General features: G+C 40.9%; 1 protein-coding gene across 2 annotated transcripts in view; it reads right to left on the bottom strand.

Moving 5' to 3' along the window:
- LOC138589874 (probable phospholipid-transporting ATPase IIA) overlaps positions 1-24,981 on the bottom strand; it is a 37,028-nt gene extending 12,047 nt beyond the window's left edge. Inside the window, exons 1-19 of one of the 2 annotated variants that reach the window (XM_069660348.1) lie at positions 24,914-24,981; positions 22,096-22,240; positions 19,835-19,948; positions 19,640-19,748; positions 17,821-17,879; positions 16,878-16,929; positions 15,738-15,832; positions 14,786-14,866; positions 13,896-13,971; positions 13,375-13,451; positions 13,036-13,196; positions 12,800-12,942; positions 11,014-11,126; positions 10,112-10,321; positions 7,240-7,401; positions 5,496-5,588; positions 5,281-5,364; positions 3,750-3,920; positions 2,441-2,539 (exon numbers count right to left, since the gene is read on the bottom strand). In XM_069660348.1, coding sequence (XP_069516449.1) covers positions 2,441-2,539; positions 3,750-3,920; positions 5,281-5,364; positions 5,496-5,588; positions 7,240-7,401; positions 10,112-10,321; positions 11,014-11,126; positions 12,800-12,942; positions 13,036-13,196; positions 13,375-13,451; positions 13,896-13,971; positions 14,786-14,866; positions 15,738-15,832; positions 16,878-16,929; positions 17,821-17,879; positions 19,640-19,748; positions 19,835-19,948; positions 22,096-22,240; positions 24,914-24,981 — 2,112 coding nt within the window. Of the gene's footprint in view, positions 1-2,440; positions 2,540-3,749; positions 3,921-5,280; positions 5,365-5,495; positions 5,589-7,239; positions 7,402-10,111; positions 10,322-11,013; positions 11,127-12,799; positions 12,943-13,035; positions 13,197-13,374; positions 13,452-13,895; positions 13,972-14,785; positions 14,867-15,737; positions 15,833-16,877; positions 16,930-17,820; positions 17,880-19,639; positions 19,749-19,834; positions 19,949-22,095; positions 22,241-22,387; positions 22,432-24,913 lie in introns of those variants that run through there. The other variant, XM_069660349.1, reaches the window with a different exon arrangement.
- Positions 24,982-25,084: the final 103 nt, after the last annotated feature.

Below are 25,084 nucleotides of genomic sequence, written 5' to 3'. Positions count from 1 at the left end.
CATGCAAGCACAAAGAAAGCACTCAGTAACAAGCGATTATCAAGATGACAATCTGTCAGCCTTTGTGTCCTGATTGTAATCAGAGCAGCAGCTTTTAAGAATGGCTGCTTGTTTTCCTCCAGGTGCAGTAACAGAAAACGTTAGGGCGAATAAATACGTGCAGAAAAACCTGTGACAATATGACTGAAATATATTGTGATATAGTGATTCTGACTGTGAAAGACTACTCACTGCATGTAACACCTTTGGATCATTCTTAGGTATTATGTAAGTTAACATCAGGCCATAGTTTAAACTGGAAGCTACGACATTCATACCAAGCATATGTATATTTTAACTACATTGTTCTAGCTCCCGAATTTCTCATGTTATCTTAGCTATGTTAAAACCACAGTTACATTTAAATCTCCATGAAATGGAACAGAAACAGCTTAACAAATGTAGTAAAATTACAACTACAAAAGTGATGTTCAATGAGCTGTGGTCCATTTTTATGAACCATTTACAATTTTGATACTTAAAAAACAGAATTTTGTAAAATGATATCATAATATAATCATATCATTAAGACAAAAAGGCAATAAGGCAAAATAAATTAATTACCCTTCTACCAACCGAGCTGCGCACCAACAAGTGAAATACTGTTGTGACTGTATTTGGTGTATTTACAAGGGTTAGGCTAATAAGTCAATATGTTTAATAAGTTGGTAGTACATGTAAAACAGTAAATTTAAAAAGGATTGAGTTAAAACAAGACTGTACATTTCATTTATATATTTGATTTGGTGAAGTGATAAGAACAGGAGATAATTTAGAGGCCAGATGCCTGAAGTTGTGTTTCAAGGACTTCATTACCCATAATGCCATGGCGGACGACGGAAGGGCAATGTTGAGAAGTTATGCAAAACTCTGTTAGCCGCAAGCTGTACTCTTCGTAAACACAAGCTAACATGTATGCCACCTTTTTTATTTCACGTCTTTTAAGTTCAGAGTCTCTTCTCGTCATTTTTTAAAGTAGTTGGATTAAGCAACAACAAATATTTACCAAGCTATTCCATTTAAATCTTTGTAACACTTCAACAGTCTTTCAGCATTACTTTGAAGTTAGTAAGCTAGTACAGAAGAGCTTATAACTATATTGACATTTAAAAATGTTATATACAGTAAGTGGTTCACATTTTAATGTAATTGTAAACACATAATAGTGCATTCATTCATTAATTGCTCCCCTCTTAGGGGCACTTAGAAGTGAAGGCTGGTGTATAAACAGGTAATTAATGACAATAAAGTAAAACCTGTTGTAATAATACAAAATATTATTTGTGTAATAATTCATTTGTTTATGTACCAGTAGTTAGAATTAATGCTAAAGAGGGAAGGTTCAACTAAACTGGTCCCAAAATCTCAGTTTGAATGGCAAACTGTGAGATTGGAAGCTTAATCCAAAAGGCAACTGGACTTGGTTGAAGCTCTTAAAGACGTTTCATCTCCCATCCGAAAAGCATCTTAATTCTAAACTGACTGGTGGACGGAGCTAGAAACATAAGCCAAGAATCAGAGGCTTATATTTCTTTCCAGTTGCCCTTTGGATTAAGCTTCGAATTTCCATGACCTGGATGACTGAGAACCTACACGGACATGAAACTGTGAGATGTGGAAACACACTGTATCTTAAAGTCACCTGAGGATTTAAAAAAATGTGTCAGATTCAAATATAGAATAAAAAATTCTCCAAAAATGCAGCTCTGACAAGGCACGGTGTTAATCTGTCAACAAGAGCCAAGCTCTGGAATGAATATCCTTCAACCGCTGACTATTCATACGTCAATCCAGATTGGGCCATTGGTGGCCACCAGGAAACTAATCCAGATGTATGGGTTGCAGGCACAGTCAGCACTCCCCCGTCCATTGGGACGGAGGTTTTCAAGCCGTGCCAGCCATTGTTATTCTCTTCCAGTAACCGCAGTTGTACGCAAGTTGTAACCTTCCTATATGGCAGGCGCTCCTTCTGCTCTGGCACGGCTCCAGAGGGGAAGGCAGAAGGGGACTATCAAAGCGGGAGGGAGAGTCCGAAAGCTGCAAAACAAATTAGGAAGTGAGCCCTGTGCATGTTCCCTCTGGGAGTGGTTCAGCTGGTTTCTCCTCTATGTGTGAGGGAAGGCCTGTTTGTTCTCTTTGACAGTGGCTTGGATGCTTTCACTGGTGGGAGGTGATTTATTCAGCTGTGGATGCTGGCTCCGGCTGCATGCGTAGTTATGTGGGGCTGTACGACCACCAGCTAATGGGCCTTGGTCGCTCAGAGGATGGATGCCGGTGGGTCGGTGGGGTCAGGAAACTGTCAGAGCTAAATTGAACTGCGATGAACCCTGTGAGGCTAAAATGAACCATTACCCACTTCATATTCATGTTAGAGGAAGAAGGGTCTTTATCCACCACTTACGGGTCTGAATATGTGGATGTCCTGGTTGCGGGTGATCAGGTGGGCGTTCTTCGCGGTGCATGTGGCCGTTTCCAGCTTGTCTCCTGTCAGCATCCAAACCTACACAAACACCAGAATGTAACATCATTTTTAGTTGCAGCTGTTGTTTGAAGAGAAACTAAATTCCAGGGATCAAACAATCACTGTTTTAAGCAACGTGTAACTGCTTTATCTGGGTGCCAAAGTTTGTGAAATTATCTTATGATCAATGTTTACTTCAGTGTAGTAGTTGTGCTTCAAACTGAGGACAAACACCGGGCATCACATTGATTGGTTGCTCAGTGTTTCTTGTAAAAGATGGTGGATTTACCTTAAATACAAAATATTTCCGATCTTTCTGGGCTCATTCGATCAGCTCTTAAGTATTCTTCAGATTTTTTTGTTTTCATTGAGATTCAATGGAGATAAATAGGAATTTAATTGACAAAGTTGGCAGCTTGTTATTTGTTTTATTAAGAGTTATGGAGTATTTTTTTTCTGGGAGGATACAGATTTGATACCTGAACACCTGAGCAAATAAAGCATAAACTATTTGCACTGCAAGATACACAGAAAAGAGTTACGTTCATGTTCAGGATGAAACATCCCTTTAAATTAAAAGAATGACGGAGAAAATCAGAGCGGATATTAATGCAGTGACTGTCCGTTTGTGGTGACAGTGCATGAAACCAAATGCTCATTCCTAAAAAAATGTGGTCATATATTATATATCAGCCCCCTGCAGTGTGCAGACCAACCACCAGTTAAGGGACGAGACCGGTCAACCAGATAGAGCAAAAAGAGCAGCTCGCTGTACCTTTTTGTTTTTTTACTGTTGTCAGGGCAACCACCGAATCATTAGCTGTCATTAACCTAAACGTTATATTGTAAACTGACAGACTGCCTCTCCTTTCATCCAATTGGACAATGAGAAAGAACAGCCATGACGTCGGGCGCTTTACTGCTTTGAGTTTAAGTTTTTTCAACTCGAGGCCCTCGGAGCGTTTCCTCAGAGGCACACAGAGCGGAAAACGCGGCACTCTGCAACGCAAAAATCCTCTCAGTGAAAACAAGGACAAAAAAGCCCCCAGCTGCTGAAACGCGTTCCGTCTGATCGGGCCCTAAGACTTTCTTTATAATCCTTTCTTATTCCCTGTGGTCTTTTTTATACTTGGATGAGGCATGTTATTGTAGAAAGACATAAAAACACATGTTCTTGTGTTGTTTGTATGTTTTGTTTTCTTCGTTTTGTTGCTACTGTGAGCTATGAGGCATTCAGCCCCCCTCAGACCTTGATTCCTGCATTGCGGAGGATCTCCAGTGTGGGCCTGACATCAGTCTGGAGCTGGTCCTCCACCCCAGTCAGACACAGCAGCTCCATCTCCATCTCCAGACTCTCGATCACCGTGGCCACCTTCAGAGAGCGGTCATGGACGCTGAGCTTGGCCTGGACGTAGCGTGCCTGTGGAGCAGGAGAGAGAATTTCAGTTGTTGAAAGAGATTATTTCAGTATAAATGAGGTGGAATCAAGGAATAAGTCAGGAAAAATATTTCTTGAAGTCATGGTTAACACATGAGCTGTGTCCCAATCCACGGGCGCCAGGCTTCAAAGCAGGCGGTCGATGGAGGATGCGTCATTCATAGCCTGTGTAGACCGTTAAAGCCGAACTGAAATGAGATGTCCGGTCTCTGGAGGATTTCCTACTTGCTTCACCGGCTGGTCCCGCCCTTACCCTTGCGTCACCAAACGCTGCGCCTGTCGCCTAGCAACAGAGAACTAGCGGGCTAACTAGCTAGCATAAATAACGTCGAGTAAGTTAGCCTGTTATCTTAAAGATAATTTGTTTCAAGGGCCCTTTTGTTTTCTTAAACATGTATCTCTAGCTATTTGATTGAGTTGAAACCAAAAACTTTACATTTACAAGTGTATTCCTCCGCCACGTGAGAGTCCACCAACTCGTTTGAATTGGTGCAGAATGCATCTCAGGATGCATTGGGCCGTGAAGGATGCACCCGATGGATCCTTCGCGACCCGGGAAAAGGAGGACACATTTGTCAGCCGCATCTGAAGGAGCCCTGGAAATTTGGCAGCCTACGGCGCCCTTCTGTAACGCAATCAGACTTCAAATACGGCCTTCGGAGGCTGCAGCCCCTGGATTGGAACACAGCTATGGTGGTATAAAAAACTGCAACAAGGATGCCTCACATAGTGTACATGCATGAGCAGAATCTGTCCATCTACACAGTGATTAAACACTGTGCAAACTAACATATATTTGCTAACAAGCAGCCCTGAAAATGACCCATGTTTTAGAAAATACAGAACAGACGTGATCAATTGGTTAACGCCCATCTTCAGAGCTCCAACTCCAGGGCAATTTGAGAGTGAGATAAAGCAAAAACAATTTGAGCGTGAGTCATACAGGAACACAAACTCAGTGTGTGACTCAGTCGGTGACTCACTGCTGCCCACCAGCTCTGCTCACACAATTATACACTTCAGTCAGGGGCCTGGGGCTGAAGACTGCAGGGGGAGACAGCCCTGCCCTGCTCAAACAATGAGTGGGGCTTGGGTGTGTGTGTGTGGGCGGGTGGGGTGCATGGAGCGGACCCTCTAATTACCCAACAACGCACTTTGACATTTAAGAAGACTGAACATGTCTGCAGAAAATATCCTTCAGCAGAATTTCAGTGTAATATGAGCTTAAAGTTTCCTACACACTGTTGACATCTCTGCAGTTTTTATCTGTGACGGCTTTATCAAACACGAGCCAGGAAAACTAAACGTGTAACTACTGTAAGGCTTCATCTCCTGAGCTTACTTCAAAGTCTTGATACTGCTCTTCTGTCAGGGATTTCTTGGAGACCACCAGTACCCTCAGGCCTTCCCTCGCCATGTTTCCGCACTAGAAAAGAGTCAGCAACATCTGGATTCAGCATGCTATATAGTCCATTAGTCTGTGAATAATTTATAACAGGAATAAAATCACTGTTAGTACATCTTCATCATGTCTTATGAAAAAAGAAGGAAGTGTACCTCCTCTTCCAGCCAGTCATTATATTGGACGATGCCTGCCATCACCACATCAGCACCCTTCATGTAGAACGTGATCTCTCCTGTGGATTCATCCTAGAGAACAGTTACACCAAAGGTTAGACAAAAATAGGATAATACATACCCACGTCTGTTCCTCTCTGAAGGGATTTCCAGCTCATACCCACGTGAGCCAAGGTGCACGTGCATTATTTGGTGATTTTTTTCTGTTGCCAGGAAATGCGTGGCTTATTTTGGTATTCACGAGGGATTTAAAAAAACTTTTGAAAATATTATCTGAAGGAAGTCGAGTTTGAAAACCTCAGGCTTCCTGAGCTAAAGCCGGGCCAATACAAATAAAATTAGTCATCAGACTTAGTCAGAGGTTATTAAAGGTGAGGTTTTTCTCAGATAATATGCTTTAATACCGATCTGATTTTCTGTTGTTTGTCTTGTTGTTAGAGTCAGTGTAAAGCCCCAATTGGCCTCCTAGCAACAAGCACTGACCCACAATGTTATTGCAAGTAATACTACTTACTAATTAAAGGGGAAATTCCCGTATTTGTAAACCTTGGCCCCTTTTAACATGGGGTTTAAAAGACTAATACATACCAGAGAGATGGACCCTATTGTTAATGTATGATGCTTCTTTCTAACTAGAAATATCTGTTACAAAGCTCTCTACAAAGTCACCAGACTCCACTGACAGAAACAGGAATTTTAGCTTACAGAAAAACTGGAGTTGCAGGTCTAGTGCTGCTTCGATGAGTTAGTTTATTTGTTTTGTTGCGTGACATCGGTGTTTCAAAGGGTCAACATGGATCCAACGCCAAATAACTACACAGACAAACTAACAGATCGAGACAGTGGTAGATCAGAAACTCTGCATATTCTGCAAGGTATAATTACTGTATTTGTGAATGGAGTCTGGTGGCTCTGAAGAGAATCCTGTTGTGGCCATTTGTGGCAAAAAGGCATCTTACCTTAAATAAAACCGGAAAATTCTGTGTATAAGAAGCACTTTTAATATTTTTTGTGTCTAAAAAGTGGGCTGCGTCCTTTATACCGGTGCGACCAATATATCAGTATAAAATGCAGGGAGAGGCATCACGGTATTGAACCCAGCACTATAAGCTAGCGAACGCTTCTTCCCGGACATGCGCTGTACCGGACATGCAGCCGCCACCCTAACAACAGTCAACGTTAACGTAGGCTGAGCAGGATTGCAAACTCGACATGGTGAAAACAGATGGTCGGCTATAATTTGTGAGTGTTTTGAAAGTGTTTCAATTGAAATAAAATTTAAATTCTGTTGAAATATTTTGTATACAATTTTTTATTAATAAATAGCTATGAAAAACGGTTTTCTCTCTGGGATACCCCCAAAAACAGACTGTGTGTTATATTCCGGCTTTTACAGAAGGTCTATTTTTAAATGTAACGGGGCTTTCTGTTGTCTGACAGTTTCATTAACATCGTAGCCTGTCAGTTGCAAAAACAAACATACTTTGATCGAGTGCATTTGCCCTTAAAGATTACGTTTTAGCCAATTTCAAGGATGCAATTTAGAATATTTGTGTACCTGTTGGTCGTGAAGAAACAAAATAAAATAGGGCTCAACTTTATTTATACAACAATTTCCCTTCCACTAGGAAATAAATTCAGCTTCTTTGCAAGTGATAAGAGAGCCAAATACGCACAAGTATTCACAAGTATTCACAAGTAGCAAATCAATCTCAGCACTCACTCGCACTATGATGCCCATTCTCTTGCTCTCATAGGTGAAGGGGAATATCTGCAGGATGGTGAAGTTCAGTATTTGGCCAGTAGGGGTCCGCAGCTGTATGGAGGACTGATCTCTTCCCACCAGAGTCAGACCGACACTCTCAGTCCACTGCACCAGCGACACCTATCAACAACACATTGTAAAGGCATGAAGGGGAGTTCATTTAAACATATAAGTGGATACAGAGGCTGGAATATTTCTCCAATAGACGTGTTTAATGTTTTATGGTGTTAATAAAACATAATAATCATCCAGATACACACAGAAAGAGAGAAAAGTGATCACTTCTTATGGTTTTATTATTCTTACTGCAAAGCCATTAAATCAATATGATGTTCCATTACTGGAATTACAAAGAAAACAGTGAAGGCCACTTTGGACAGAGCAGGATGTCAGGGAGCTCAGTAACCATTCAGCCTTAATCAATAGCTCGAGCATTTTCAGCACTCAGGAGTATTGATTGATAAATGAGGGAAATGTCCGTTTCTGAACTGAAAATATTGTTATTGCTCGGTCGTTTTCTGAAGGACACAACAGATGACATCCATTAATAACACGACACTAACTGTGTGTGTGTGTTTGTGGGGAGAATGAGAGCGGAGACGACATTGCCCAATAACTTCCAGACCTGATCACAAAGCTAATCTATCATTTATTTTCTGACAGGTCTAATAGCAGAGCGGCCAAATGGGCACAGATGAGGAGAAACAACAAAACTCTCCACTTTCAAACTCTGATTTGAAAACCACCAATTTTTTCGGTTTTGGAAATGACTTATTTTGGAAACAAATGACCACGTAGTCTGGCAATGCCTGGCCAGGAGGGCTTTTACCGTCAGACAAGACTCTGACTACCATAATGTTTGTCATCCAGGTTGGGAAATATGAAGTTTGTACTTAGTCACAGTCTGCAAATAGTCACTGTGGATCTGGCGGCCACCACAACGGCAGCACCACCTTGTAATAGCAGATTCTCGGTAGGCTGCAGATTTCTAGCCGGACTGAGAACTGCTGGATTCAGTTAGTTTGACTCAAGAGCTTCTTTTATGAGCTGTGAAGTGATTCAGAAACGAACTCTCCTTGGTGAATCACACATAATGTAGGTCACCTTTTTGTTTTACTCATGCATAGGATGATTCTGATTACAATATGTGACCTATTTTAATTTACCTTTACACATATTTAAGAAATTAAAGTAAGCCTTGACAACATTGGTAAAACTTTACATCTTACAGTCAGTGACATTGTGTCCACGGTGCTCAAAGCCAAAACCAGATCTATATTAAGACTTCCTGAAAGCCGTCGGAAAGCAAACTGAATCTTGCCCTAGATTGAGCTGATACAATGCACCTTTCAGGGCTCAGCAACTACAAGAAAAAACTGTTAAAAGTTTTGGTCAGTGTGACCTAAAAAAATAAAAACGGCTACATTTTCCTCCAACAATATCAGCCACAGATCTTGATTCAGAAAAGATGCACTGCTCGCTTAAAATGTGCTAACATAAAGGAAATTCAAAAGGTTGTAAGTGCAATGGGCTGGGGAGCACATTAAGGAAATCCGTATTTATGCCTGCAGGAAATGAATCAATTCCTCAGCACGCTTCCTGATGTTCAAAGAATATGTAAACTGATCAAGGACATCAATTTGGCTTGTGATTGCTGCTCTTAAAGAAAAAAGGCAGGAAAGATACTTAAGATAAAAGAGGTCAAACTCTCAGTCTTTAGACCAGAAGTCTGCTTTCCTGTTAGGCCGAACATGTTTGTCATTTTGCTAAAGAAGATTAATTGAATATTTCCAAACAGGTCAAAATAAAGTAAATGTAGGTATTTTCCTGGTTGTATTTAAATGAGCAAAATTTATGGCTGTTTTTCCCTCAAAAAAAGTAAACTTGTTTTAAAGACCCGCTCCAGTGAAAATCAAGTGTTTAACCTTGTAAACATCTCCATGTGGAGTTCTTCATGTGACATATCAGGGACAACATGAGCAGTCATCTCCACGGCTGGGCCTGTCTGCTTTTAAACTGCAGTGTACCAAGGACAGGCTGAACAACACGTTTTCAGATTGGCAGGTTTGAGACGTCACAAACCTAAGGAGCCAATCCCGTTAATGGACGGGGTGAAGCTATGCATATCATTATGTGTAACCTATGGCAACCACTTCGGTGATGCGCGAGCCAGCTATAACCGTCATTGTAATTTTGGCAAACTCACTACTGACTACTAACATTAACGTTACTACTGATTAATACATTTCAAGCTAGCTAAGTTTCAACAAGTTGCCACTAAACGATGGCGGAGACGTGTTTTGTTTTTGCGACGGAGGGGACGGTTAGAAATGTGCATAGTGGGCGGGGCCTATACAGATTCTGGAATTTTTAATGAGGGAAAAGGAGGAGATGCTTTGGTAGTAGTAATGAAGTAATTAAACATATTTTGCAACACATCTTATAATTTCAAGCAGAGCATTTTTTTATGTCTTAAAACATGACTGGAGCTAGTCTTTAGATATTTAGCTGCTGGATACAAGATGTCATCTTCATCTCTTTAAGTCTGTTAGAAGTGGATGTGTGCTGAGGGTTTTAAGGGTTTTAAGGGTCCACATCACACTCAAGTAATTCAAACTAGTTTTGATGTCACAAATAAAAATATTACTCCTACGTACAAATCTTAAACTCAAGGTGTATAACATTTTCAAATGAGCCAGTGCCCTGTGGACTTAGTTAAACCGAATTGTCTACTAAGAAGCATTTAACCCTTTTGTTGACAAAACTACCACAAATGTCACAAAACTGGAGGAGCACCGATGCACGCTTGTGTATTGTTCTGTGTGGCTACCTCATCTGGGCTGGACGCCTGGTAGACTCTGCACGTGTCTTCATAATGCTGCTCAGCCTCTGCCTGGTCTGTCACACCGTTGGCCTCGTACACGGGCGTCACGTTGTGCACAAGGGCGATGGCTTTCACAGCCTCGTGAACTCTGCTGCTGATGGTTTTGCGGACCTTAGTGGCGGCTGGAGCCCTGGAGGCTGGAAGGTCATGGGTGGGCTGACGAGAAATACAGAAAGCATTGTGATCAACAGAAGGGCGTACAGGAATCAGAGAAGAGCTATGAAAGCCTTTTGTAACGGGAGTCTTCTGTTGTGGTCAAGGTTGTTTTAAGAGTGAACAGCTACTGTGGCCAACAGGACTAACAATCTGTACTGTGCAAGAAAAAAGGAGCTAAAAATCTCTTAAGGTAGAACGAAAATTAAACAAAGATATAAACCCTTTAACCCTTTTATATAACAAAGGATCACTAACTGGAGATGTGTAGGTTTAAGTCTGACCCATCTCAATCACTGCTGCCACAGTGGCCAGTAAACATAACCAGATGTGTAAAGTAAATATGAACACTTTGCCTTTGCATTGTGGCCTTGCTATTTTTAGAAGGCGGCGCGTTCCAGGGGTTAATGGTAGCGTCATTAAAGAAGTCCGGTCAGTGCTTCGCTTGTGGGCTAATCCTGTTTCCTGCTTCACTAACCTCTGGTGTCAAGGGGGACAAAGGGTGTCATCTGAGGTCAGGAAGCATTCAACCAAACAATAATCACAAACTGATATGTTTCTTACAACAATGCTTCTGTCTGTTTGTTTTACCCTCAGCAAAGATTTTGGAATTTAAAACTTTTTGTGTGTTTGTTTTCTTAACGCTGTGAGTGATGTTTTTAACTTCTCTTTGACCGTTGCATGTGTGCTGTTACCTGCGTGTAGGCGCTGAACACATGGCTCTGCACTTCATCCATCGAGTCCATCCCATACGCCACAGTTCCAAGATGGAGCCGTCTGAACACCATTTCATTTTGAGTTAGAGTACCTGGTAGAGATTACATCACAATTAATACAACTGACATTTATTTTCAAGATAAATTGAAGCATAATTGGATACATGTGACCACAGGTGACGTTAGCTGGTATCTACCAGCTTTTTGCCGGTATCACGTGCGGTTGTCCGGCAGGTAAGATATCAACGGCCAAAATGTCCGGTGGGAAAATATGCCAAATAAGTAAATTATTAAGAAATTAGTAATGACGTATTAAATAGGCTATTGGGTTCATTAAAAGATGTGTTGCCAAGACAACTTAAATATAAACTAAAACAGCCTTTGCCTCAAATGTTAAAACATCAACTGATGGATGGGCGGAGATGGACAGCGACCCATCATTTGCATCTCAGCACACGGCGAGACGCAGTGCCGATGATGACAGCGCTGCATGGCTACGGCGGGTTGAAATTCCACTCGGCCTGTGAAACTATGATCCGGGATTTCGGGGAAATCTCCTCTGACTGGGCAAAGCTGGCCAGCAAAATGACTGCGTCGAGCGTGGCTGCAGAGGGCGGATTCTCGCTCCAGAAGCGGATAAAAACAGCCCTGAGACGCCGCTTCACTGAGGAAAAAGGGTCAGAACTTGCAAGTTGTCTGAATGGGTTGGATGGCTTCAACTGTGCAAGAACGCAGAGCAGTTCCACTCAGCCGTGAACTGACCTAAACAGCCGTTTACCTTATTTGAAATTACTTTATTCAACGTTAATGAAATGCAAAGACATACTTTTAGGATGTCTAATGTGTTAATTCATGTCGATTAATTAATTAATTAGCTCTATATAAAAAAAGTCTAGTGTAAACTCTGCATGTGACCCTTTTGGTGTCAGATATGTCTCTTATAAGGCAGCAGGATTCTAAGCAAAGCCCTACAACAAGGATAGCAGTCATATCAGGGTCAGTAGTATACAGCTGTTGGTTAATATATCGCACTGGTATTAGAGGTTATTCCATTTTGACCAATACTCAATACCAGGTGTCAGAATGTGTACGGTAAAGAACATCTCTATTTTATAGTTTGGATGTAAACTAACGCTTCCAGCATCGATATCTGTGAAGGTTTGTTCCTCTCTTCACAGGTCGGGATTTAAAAACATTAATCAGTAACGTTAAACAGACTCTGCATGTCACATATGGTGACTGGTCAGAAAACCAGAAGCCTTCTCTTCAACACATAACCTCTGTATCCTCACACTCATGTTAAAAGCATTTTCCGCCAGTATATCACAAAGACTTCTGGGGCCTTGCACGTACATTAGCCTGACCTGCAGACCCCGCCGGCCTTATCACGCTCTGGACGGGGGAAATGGCCGATCATTTTATTGGGCATGAGGGCTATAAATCTGACGTGTAACACCTCGCGCCTGAGGAAGTGCACCGGTGGAGGTGTTGTGCTTTAGAGGTGTGTACGGATGAGGGAGTTTGGGCTTTTTTTATGATTTAAGGGTCCAATAAGTAGTAGGTCTTTAAGAGCTGAAACCCCACCAAAGAGCACAGCCCCCCAGGGAAGGAAATGACTTAACTCTGTCCGACTGGATACTTCCTTAGCAAATCCCCTGCACCGTAACCTCTCATTTCAGCACTCCACGTGATTCTTTGGCCACACAAATAATGGCATTTTAACATCAAGTGTGCTGCTTTACACAGGCAGTCCATGCAGTCTAACCTGTTTTGTCAGTCAGCAGGTAGGAGATGCGTCCGAGCTGCTCAGGTATGGTGCTCGCCCTCACCATCGTTCCAGGGATCTTGGAGTCTTTTTTAATCATCCAGCTGAAAACCATCTTTCCCATATCCAGATTGACACGCAAACTGCATCAAACAATAAACAGTGTATGAGTGCTTTTAACTTCCCACATATAGATAAAACTAAAGGACTTTGAAGTAGGGAATCTGAAGCTGCACCTGATTGGCACGATGTGAGAGAAGAGCAGCAGGAAGCGAAAGATCTGGAGGTACCAACGGCCAGCGAAGTGCTGCAGGGCCACCATGACCAGTGACACCACCACCAGGGCCCCAAACAGGATCTTAGTCAAACAGTTCACCTCCAAGTCAAACAAACCCACCTAGCAGGAGAAACAGAAGCAAACATTATTAGTCATATCAACAGAAATTGTCTGTTTGCGTACAATATGCGGATCGAAGTAAATCAACAAATCCATTTAAAACACTTTAAATTCAAAATACACTGAATACATCCTCATGCAAGCTTCATGCTGGTCTTCAGGCTTCACACTACTGTACCTTGTGCCTTGGGTTGGAGGTGTTCATGACACTGCGCAGCTCCCTGCCTGTGTAAATCACAACCCCCACCACTGTGCCTGGAGTGAGGGAGAGAAAAACACATAAAAAAGCTGCCTGGGGTCAATTTAATAAAAGGAACAACATAAAACAAACTATGTCGAGAAGATGTTTCCCAGACTTATAATCTTGACATGAGTCGACTTTTTCAACTGAATGAATGTCATTAGGAATATAGGATGCAGATTTCAAAGTGCCTAATGGATGACATGTGAAAGCATGGCTTAAAAGGGATTAAGTCTCCTGTGGAGGACGAACACTACTTTACCATTATTGTTACCTGCCCCAGAGCTATTTATAAATGTCTGACTGCCTCATTATTTCCTGTGTGTGCATATGCGTGTGTGTCATCAGATCAACAGTTGTTAAGGAAGCAACGCTTCAGCGCAGCTCTGCACGCTTAGAGCGAAGGCTGGTCCTGGCTACTTCCTGGCTATTAGCTGCACCACCTGTCAGATATTTACCAGAGGCGACAACGGTGCTGGCCCACAGGGTGTTCTCAATGCTCAGACTTTCATTGACGGGAGGGTCCCCATCTTCCTGTAACGGTTGAGACAACAATTAAACAAAACAATGAGGGGAGATGGAAATTTCTCAGATAATCGTTATCTTTGTTTAACAGAGGTTTTGTAAACTGTCGCAGCGTTGTTAAGCCCTTTTTCAAACATGGGATCTGAAACATTCTGTTTATAAACGTTAAAGTGATGGAAAAAAAATGTTAATGTTCCTCAAGGCTTTAATCAGACATGGCAGGACATTTATGCAACGGCTCACAATGCTGTCACCACATCGCATGATATTTTGCACCAAGTGCATGAGTGGGAGCAAAGACGGGCCAGCATTGAGTTACAAATGTGAGCTGTAGGAAGATGTTGGTGCTTATTATTACTTACATTACTTTCTTACAAATTAGTTTAATCATTACATGCCAGAAGAGGGCAAATTCTCGTTTCAATTTAAATCAGACAGTGCACAAGCGTACAGTGTAGGCCAAGATGTTAATGTGGGTATGTAAGGCATTTAACTAGATATTATTTATAAATCCATTAAAACTGAAAATACAAATTATTACTGTGGTAAGAAGGAGTTTCTTTAGTCCTCTTTTACCTCAGTCCCTAGTTTTATTGGCTGTTCTAATATCAAAGGAATTTCATAGTGACTGTTTGTCAATCTCTGTGTGTTCTTTTGCTTGTGTTTTTAAATAAAATTGAGGCCACTGTCGTGTTTAAAGTGGCACAGAAATATAACTTGATCATTAACCAGACTTTGGACCTTGTTAAAAAGTGAGACTAACATGTTAATTTGCCATCAGTTTTACATAAAAGGCTGCATGAGCAGTAAAATAAAAACTCACCCTGGTGAAAGTCCCAATAAAGTTATGGATATCAATGTTTGGTTCTTCTACGTACACGTACGATCTGATCTGTAGAAGGTCCTGTGAGACATCAACAACATGATTAAGGATTACTGACACAAATAAACGTATAAAGAAGAAACTGGCTGATGAAACACTATCGAGCTCTCTCTGCACCTCTTTTGGGCGACAGATTATTTACATTCACATTATCGTTTACAGTTATGCAGCGGCAGTGTTTGCTCTGTTTTTTTTTTGGGTTGTATATTGTTGAGGCTTTGCTTGAGGCTATAATTAGTAGACAAACTGCTATGACACATTCGAAAATAAATATTCCTGACTTGTTTGACAAATATGGCAGTTCTTTATATTTTTACGAACGTGAGGATCCTGAGGCACATATTGTTTTCTCTAAAAAAACATCCTGTTACGAGGGGCTCGGAGAGCGACACATGACAGCAGCAGCACAGCTTGGAAAAGCAGCAGTTGAGGGTTGAGTTGAACCCGGGGCGGCAACTGACAATTATTTTTTACAGCCACTGAATCTGCAGATTATTTCCCTTGATAAATCTTTAAGTCTTTGTCGTTGTCATGTTAAGTCTGAGTAATATCCCGGAACACAAAGATTTATTATCAAAGAAGATTTAGAAAAGCAAACAACTGTCACATTTGACATGTTTGGAAATCTAAAAATATCTGTACAAATATCTGCCTTAAAAAAAAGAAGCTGAGTTAACAGTGAAGAACTCTTCATAAGGAAAAGGCCTGAGGTGAACCTTTGACCTGTCAGTCATTTTGCTGAAGAGCAGGCCACCCTGCACTCACGTTATACTGCTGCTCCGTCCTAATGAAAGACTCCTCTCAGACCAGCTGCAGATATTCACATATTCTTCAGTTTGTATTTCACACAGCTACATCTTTACCACCTTTCTGCTGTGATTCTTGGACTTACGGCAGCTGTGGGCAGTCTTTGTGTGCAGGCCACTGGGAGGCGTAGTTTCCAGTCCGTCTCTCCATCCAGCTGGTCAGTACGCAGGAAACAGGAGCCTGGGGAGGAGAGGACAAGAGCTGCCACTGATGCCTGATGGAAACACATCCACCCCTAGGGGGCAACAATAGATTGGCTTGTATTTAAAGAAGGCAAATCATAATCTTTATTGTAAAAATCTCTATATTTATGTTCCAATAGAAGGCTACCGTCAACTATTGCTGTATATTTTTGGTCTCATCTGCTCCAACTTTGTAAAGAGTCATTTAACAGGGGGTCACAAATGAACAGCAGCTACCTCTGTGAATGGGACAAAGCTGCACATTACTGTTGGGATGGAAGTGGAGGCATTCACCCAAAAAACCCATCCCCCCACTGGCTTGCATGCGTCATCCTGCCCAGAACGCCCAGCCCTGGCCTAGGCTCTTCATAATTGACCTAATGGCCTCCACATGGAAGAGAGATAACCCTGCTCTATTTCCAGTAAAACAAAGCTGTTGTTTTTCTTCCCCCAACAGGAAGATGCAACAACAACATGCATCCAGCTTCTCTTACAGAGTCACCTTTGGGTGTGTGGAAGCTGCACATAAAGCTCTCCGTGTGATCAGATGTTTATGAGCAGTGCCTCAGGGGGTTGTTACTTTGACTGGACTTAAGTGTATTTTGTATATGTGCAAATAAAGGATGCAATGCACATCACGTTTTATCACCGATAGATCTCCTCTTAATCCATATTTGATTATTCAGATGAGGCGTCCTTCGCTCACGTCTCCTGTTTTCTCTTTGAATTTGATTTTTATGTCCCTCGATTTTACTTTTGTTATCTTATCATTTGAAAGACAAACTTGCTCACGTACGAAGATGAAGGGAGCACGATGTTTTGTCTGCAGTCTCCATTTCACCTCCACATTACATGGAGTAGGAACTTTGAGTGATAGTTTAGTACTGGACCCAATTACAATTTAGACATTGTAGGACTTCCTGCCCTGGCTCAGGGCTAATCCCTGCATCTCAGCGCCCTTTTAAACAAGTCATTTCCCCAGACAGCCAGCCTGGCAGCCGGCCTGTTGTGGAGATCTGGATGAATGACCAGCAGATGTTTACCATTTCTTTCAGAGGTCCTTAAAAAGATCATGTCAGCAGGAACACGCTGGTTCTACAAAGAGAAGGGCAGAAAGAAAAACATGACTTCAACATCACTTCCTGATCCTTCACTTCTCCTCCTTCCCCTCAACGTCTCTTTAAGACTAAAAAGACTTTTCATGCGCCACATTACCAAACAGCCAGTCAGTCACGATAATAAAGCCCTCCTGCAAATCATCCTGCCGTGGCCTGAATGGGACCCTGACAGGGTTTTACACTCTGCCAGACGTGGTCTCTCCACTTCACGAGACAAATTCTGCATTCAACTCATGTGGACAGCTTCTCAAAAACTGAACTCTGCATGTGGCTAAGTGGTCGATAAAGTCTAATAAAGATGTATTAGTATGGCTTTCTCCAAACTCTGAAGCTCTCTTTGTCTACTGGTTTCACCCCTGCTCTGTATGAATTGTAACCCACATAACTCTAAATCACTCAGTCATATTAGTGAAACGTGAAGGACAACATGTGTGACCTTTCCTTCAGCTGCTCTTAAATGAGTGATTCAGAAAGAAGCCCTCAGTCGGAAACTGAAGACAGGACTCACGTCTCATGTTTCATGCACAAAGACCTCAGCAGATTGACTCAAACTAACTTAGATATTTGCTGCAAACTAAAAATGGGACTTGAAGTTGGAGAGAGAAAAATATCAATACATGCAACATAATTGAATTTTTGTTCAAGATCTAATTAAAGGCATTTTAGGTTCACTTCTGTTGTGCATGCATTGAGTTTGACAGGCCGAGGCTCAGCATTGATCACAAGATTACAAAATCTTTACTAACTCCTTTCACCTCAGTCACCAGAGGAGCACACGAGATTAACAACCCGCTCATTATTGGCTGTCATATAAATGGCAACTTGACAGCTCTAAAGCACAAAACTATTCACATCCAGGTGAACAAACCTTTTCCACGATTATAAGATCTCCCACTTGAATCCCGCTGCTTTTCACCTTCACTGTGCCTGCAAAACAGAACAAATTCAAAAGGTTAATGAATTGTTTAGTAGGTTTGTGAATTGTTTGATGGTTGCATATGCTCAAAATATGTGAAAGATTCAATCTCGAAGATTTTAGTTTTGTTCTCTTTGGCGCCTCTAATGAAAACGATAAACTGTAATTGCGGGAGCACACTTCCCAGATATCCAGACAGTGCTGCATGTGTGACGTCCACGGTTGGCTCTGGTTGTAACTCTTGATTTTCCTGGCTGACGGTCGCTTTCCTTTATAGACTGTTTGCTTCATCTGAGCATCGAGTTTGTTTCTTTTTCTTTGGATTTTCACTTCTTGTTGAAGTTGTATCTGTAGTAGTAAATTACTGTTTACTCGCAACACTTGCAGAGACCGGAAAAACAGCTGCTTAGCTCCGCCTACCCTCTCTGGCAGACCGACCACTGCTGGGTGATGGAAAAAGCGTCACTAACTGGGAGCCGCTTGGGATTTTTTTCCATAAAAGTCGCCACAGACACCCGATGCAAATGCAAAGGTTTACATCAGTGGACCATAACCTCAATCACCATTGTGTTACCTCATTCGGAGATAGATAGGGACTTAACAGACATTTATTTAAACGAAAATCTTCAAGATTATACTTTTAAATTCATAATCACCAACCCTGTAAGTAACATTTTCAATAGATACAGACCTGTCTGTTTCAAGCACTTTTTAAATTATTGTACAAACAATTGTACAAAAAAAAAAAGGAAACAAAAACCACTTCAAGTTCTCCTGTGCAGTTTAAATCAAGGCTGACTTCTAAACACTCGTGTCCTCTTTGGGTGAGCTGTCGTCCCGCATGCCTCATCAGTCACCCCAGCGAATTTAGGAGAAGCAATTTTCCTTGCAGATTTGAAAAGAATGCCGGGGGAGTCGAGCCTTTTCTCTCATTTCAGTCGGAATGAACGGGCAAAATTGTTTGGAAGAGATCACTGACCCTTGACCCCTGCCGTGACCTCTGGGCTTTGCATATGTAAGACATTAAAGCACATTAATATTGCTGTGCATTAGGGTTCAAGAGACTTCACAATAGTGCGCTCCTCCACAAAGCAGCTAAAAGATGAAGCTTTGATAGATATAAGGAAGTATTTTCATGCCAATATCACATCTGTTGCTAAACACAAGCTTACAGCTGCTACAACTGGTCAGCACAAATTGCCAAACTTCCACTACTTTGATTATTTTCTTTATAATATATCACAAATATCTGAATATAAAAATAAAGGAAGGATTTGAATACAACTCCTTCAGCAGTAGGAAATCATACCAAGCATTGTTTACATTCTGATTTGTCTGACTAAAATGTTTAACAAAACTAAAGTCAAGAACTTCATCTAGTTTCTTCCAATGCTGGAAAACAACGCACCGAGTTCTGACGTCATAAAGTTTCCATAAACCACAGTATATGCACGGGGGCCGCTATCATGGAGGCAACCAGTCATTGTGTTTATGGGTAAAACAAGCTGCCACATCAAAGGAGCAAAGTGATGGAAACCACAAGAGGTCTCCTGCTTTTTATTGCTGGTAGCACTTTATACCAAGGCCTCTTATGTACACTTTTACATCTCTGCTTTGAATTACCCACCATTTCCCCTAGCCCCAATAAGTTTTAATAGGACCAGCCTCCTACAGTTAATACACAACGCCGATGCTGGGAAATAAGCGACATGGTTCAGATATCAACACGGACAAAAACAGAACTGATGCTGGTCAGGCTTCTGTTTCTCACCTCTTGTTGAGAGCTTGCTGTAAATCTGGGAGTTTACTTCTTTGTCTCGAATGTAGCATCTTATCTCTTCTACTGCCTCTCTGGTGATGGTGATGGTCAAAACAAGACCCTGGAATGAGAAGTGTCAAAATTAAAAAGTTCTCTCTCCTAAATTAAAAAGTGTGTAGGAACTTTTACATCCAATGTGTCACATACCAACGGGACCCAGTAGGTGTAGAGTGCACCTAAACGGAGCTCTTTCACAAATTGAGAGCAGGCCAGGAGCAGAAAGTACAAGTTGAAGAAGTACTTGAACTGATTAAACAGCACCTGTGAACACAGAGCAAAGAGTTATTGTACATACATGTATGACTGCATGCTGCACTTACTGCTAAACCTTTTTAAAGGGTCATAACTGATGACTGATTTTAAGATTATTCAACCCATAATTGAGACAATTATGATTTGGTGACCTGTGGAAGAAAAGTCACTTTTAAACATAATAATAAAAGAAATAAATAATAAAAAAACAGAATTAAGATTGACATAAAACCTTTGTTTTGGTTTAACAATGTTTCTAGCAAAATAAAAGTTTAAATTTCTTTTGACAGGACCAGAATCTCAGGATAAAATCTTCTATTACAGTTTAAAGTAGTTCTGTATGATGAAGGATATAGACATCTATCATAATAAGAGCTGAAACAATAAGACCATGGTCAGAATATTAAATTGTTTTAGGGCAAAAATGAGGAGAAAGATTCACTGGTTGTTGCTTCTCAAATGTGAATATTTTCAATCGTTTTAGTCTTTTTTTTAGATTGTTGGTTTTGCAAAACATGCATTTTGAGACTGAAGGTTTTAAGAAATTGCAGTGGGTGTTTTCCCAGTTTTCTGCCACTGCATTGAACAGACAATTCATTGATTCGTTGAGAAAATAAATCAGCAAATGAATCCAAAATTAAAATAACTTGACATTGCAGCCCTACTGATAATCAGGAAAATCAAAAGAGAAGTGCTTATGTGTTTAATAACTTGGCAAATAACAAAACACAGAACAATAGCTGCAAAAATCTCCATTCAAAGTCAATTTTGTCCACAATGATTTGAAGGATTTTTCCAAATTGGCCTTACATGCTCAGAAAAGGGAATAACTGAATGTAAAAGTAAAGGACAATCTCCTTTGACTGTAGACAAATGTAAACAATCTGATGATACATTTTGAAATATCACCCATGCCTATTAAAGACAACTAACCCCTAACAGACATGGGACAATAAAGCAGTGAGCTACTGTCTTAAAATTAGCACTCACGCCACATCTTTTGTCAGTTTCATTACCACCTGCGTGCAAAATGACTACCAAGGGAAAACTTCCTCCTCACGTTGCGACGGCTTCTCTGAGGGAACATGAAACCATGCTCAGAAAGATTAAGAGTGCAATATGTTCAACTCAGAAGAACTTCTTGGCATAAACAAAGTCAATAAAGAACAACTACATTTGCAATGCAAAAAGGCTTTGCTCTCGTCTTTGGCTTTCCAAACAAATCTGCGCCACATGTCTGACTTCATATACAAAAAAACTCATAAGATCTTAAGACAACTGAATGTCTGCAAAGCAAATAGATATGGAAATGAGGCCGGGAAAATGTGAGGGTCAAAAAACACACAGCTTAGTAAATCCTGTCCAATGTCACATCTGTCGCTCTGACGTTGTTTGCTTTTAAACATTTTAACACGACACATTCCTCAATATCTAAATGACAAATGATCTTGTTATACTGCCAACATAAGAAAGTAATCAATATTTATTCCACAAATTCACCTAACCAGCATATTATACATTCCTTTGACAGTAAGAGTAAACCTGTAACCAGCTTCAGGTGTCTCAGCATCCAGTGGTACAATACAGAGGTCTGATTATACGAAAGAAATGAAGTCTAAAAACACAAATAAAATTCATATTTGATGCATGAGATGTTGAGCTGAGACACTTCAAATGGCAGAAAGTTGACTATTTTGAAAACGGATTATTGTTAAAGTTAAATGTGAGTATTTCCTGATCAACCCTCATTCATATTATTGTGAACTGAATCTAATTGGGTGTTTAACTGTTGGCCAGACAAAACAAGATTTATAGACCCCACCTGGACATATAGGCACATATTTGTATTTTTATTTATAGACTTAAATATGAATTGATTAATCTGGAAAACCACTGTCGCATGAATCAATAATGAAAATAGCAGCCCAACTGTAATCCCCAAACGACAGGCTTCAATGTCTACACCACATTATAAGCAACACTAAGAGGTAAAACATGACAACCAGGATGGCAAGACTCCCTGGATTATGTTTGTCCTGATGGATAAATGTGTGACAAGTGGCAGTGAATCGGGCTGAGAGAGGTGGGTGGTGGTTTTTTGGGGGGTTAAAGGGAGGGGTGGGTTGTCGGAGCGGTGACCTTTGACTGACACTTACCGCAGGCAGGAAGGTGAAGAAGTTGTACTTCTGGTTGTTAATGACATTCCTGGGGTACCTCTGCTCCCTTTTTTCTGGGTGGCCGAGCCACACGGTGCGGGGACGGTAGTCACCCATGCCGCAGCATCTCGACCACGGACAACACCTGACAAGAAAAGGCGAGGGGGAGGGATGAAGAGTTTCAGATGAGATCTCAACAATTTCTTCAGACAAAATGCAGAACAAACAGACTGTTACATAGACAAATAAAAAAAATTATATCAGATTTCATTGTTTAATTTGGGCTATTTACCTTTAGAATAAAGATCTGTGCAGTACTGTGTGACATGGTCATAGTATCAGCCCAGTTTTTAATGAATGTCTTGTCACATCTCTCTGTTATTGTGTCGCTTGATGAAGATATAAACCCGCAGAACAGAACGGGCTGAGCTAAAGATCTATGAGATTCTGCCTTACAAGATAAATATTAACTTCAAGAGGAAATGGGTGGACACTCCTTTGCTAAACACAAACAAAACATTCCATATCAATTGACCAAGAGCCCAGAAGCCTACTACTGTGCTTTGTGAGTTATAAAACACTAAATATAAACTGAACATACGTCAAACTAATGTAGATCATCTATTAACTGCAGACAAAATAGTTCCGTTCAGAGACGGGCTTAAAGGAAACAATAATTTTATGACGGATGACTCAGTTCTTTAAATGCTGTTACAAGAGTAACAGCTGTGTGAGAACCTGCAGTGGATGAGGCATCAAATACAAGGTTTCTTTTTACGTCATTTGCTAGAGTTAAGCTGAAACTGTTAGTTGATAAAAAAAGAAACATAATCGACTATCTATCTATTTTAATAATCAATCATTTATGTCAATTTGTAGGTGAAAATGATGGTTCCAGCTTCTCCAATATGAGGACAGCCCTCTTCTTCTATAATAACAGTGAATTGAATATCTTTGGCTTTTGGAAAAAGGTAACCTTTGCCTCTAATGATTGATGAGTTTTTATTTTATAGTTTTTATTATGATTTATAGACACACATAATCTTTATTTGCAGCTAAGACGTAATGCTACTGTTCCTATAAAGCCAACATTCGGGGACAAACTAAACATATTGTTAATACGGCCCACGTATGACGAGATAGTTTTATCAGAATGAGAACAATTAAAGTGAGCTTTCTCATTTTAAAGCATCTCCTGTTATTTGTAATCTTGAATAAAATATTTCTCATGTACTTCTACTAAACCCCATGAGCCTCCGAGCCTCGTTTTACATGGTGCAATGAAAATAAAGATATTCTATCAATTCTATTCAACAGAGACAGTAAGAGCGTGAAGTGCATCCTACTGTAGATAAGGGCTGAAAAGTAGTGTTAGGAAAAGCACAGGTGTGAATAATCAAATGAATTAGACCGCTGAATTAGCTGTGGAAGTTTCAGGGTCCTGGCATTGTGCATGCTTGCTCACTGTCGTAGTTTACTGGGACATCATCTTGGGTTTAAGTATACAGTAGCGGACATTTTTCACCATTTTCTGACATTTAATTGACCAAACAACTAATAGCTAATAACAAACAACTTGTACAATCAACTTTATGGTCATTTTGGAGTATGAAGTTTGTGTTGCAGTTAATGGTACTACATTATACAGAGAGGGGTTTCCATTACTTAGCCTACCGTCTGTGATATACAACTGAACTGCACATTTTATTATTTATAAAAGTGGGGCTTATAGCAGGTCTTTTGTGTTAAGAGTGCATTAGCTTTAGCTAGGTGGTGTACCTAAAAAACTGTCAGCTCGATGTGTAGCTATCTACGGAAGCCCTTAGCCGACATGCATCCATACAATTTATTTACTCCATTTTCATTATCAAAGGAAAACAGAGTAAATAAAATGTATGTATGCATGTCCGCTTAGGGCTTCCGTAGCTATCATAGGGTGGACTGGTGAATTGGATGCAATAGGCCTTTTTCACAGAAGACTTTTTAGCATATCACGGTAGGAAAAGCAGGTGTTTATAGTAGCATTAATGATGGCAGTATACGATTTAGCTGCTTCCATTTCATGGTCGTGGTTGTGTGAATGCTGACTGCCTGTCATGGCTTTCTCAGACATCTGAATAGAACAGAAACGTTGTTAAAGTTATTATTAAAACCTGTCAAAATATCTGCTGTACTATACAATAAAGTGCACATCGAGCAGCTAGGTACAATATGTTTGCACTATAGCAGCAACATTTGAGATGTTGAGTGTCTGTTTTATGTGTTTATGATAGGCAGTGACATCACCACGATAGCCTGATCAGACAATTGGCTGCATGTCAGCACTCAGTCTGCCCTTCATCATCACACATGAGGCCTGCCCCTTGATGTGCTGGTCAAAATAAACCTGCAAAGCATCATAAAGTCTCTATGTGGTTTAAGGACGTGGTTCTTTTCAGGTCAGGGCCTGCATTTCCGTGTGGTTTTGGCTCTTCGACAGCGTGAGCTTCATTCAACCGAGCAAATATTGACATGGGCGTCAATTGCACTTGTTCCAACTGCTCCCCGGAACAAGATGCTATACTGGAGCTTTAGCTAGCTTATTAAAAGCGAATGTGAATTGTAACATCATTTGTAATAGCATGTATGTGTCTGTTAGCTGTTGTTTTGCCCCCCTTATGCTATTTTCTCCCTAGAAAACCGCCACCGTTTAGCTAGTTACTGATACAATTTCGACGCGCTTCTGTAAACAATTAAACGGCTACACATCAACAGCAGCGCACGAGCGCAATACATTAACAAAATGGCCTCGTATTTCTGAGCTGTTTAACGTCCTTACCCATTTCTGTGTTTACTGTCTTGTCTTTTCGGCCGTCTCACGGGTTGTAAAGGGATATTGTCGGTCATTCCTGCAGCTCCTGGTAGCGGGTGGAGGCTGTAGGCAGGCAGCCTGGCAGTAGCGGTACTGGGCGGAGGCTTCCCAGCTGTCACTCACGCAGGACGGTTCAAC

This window comes from Semicossyphus pulcher, unplaced genomic scaffold (genome assembly GCF_022749685.1).
Source record: "Semicossyphus pulcher isolate SPU_LCO1_2020_fin unplaced genomic scaffold, fSemPul1.0.p SCAF_13, whole genome shotgun sequence".
In the NCBI taxonomy this organism is placed as follows: Eukaryota; Metazoa; Chordata; class Actinopteri; order Labriformes; family Labridae; genus Semicossyphus; species Semicossyphus pulcher.
Note: the sequence above shows the minus strand (reverse complement) of the source record. Positions and strands in the feature narration are given on the sequence as shown.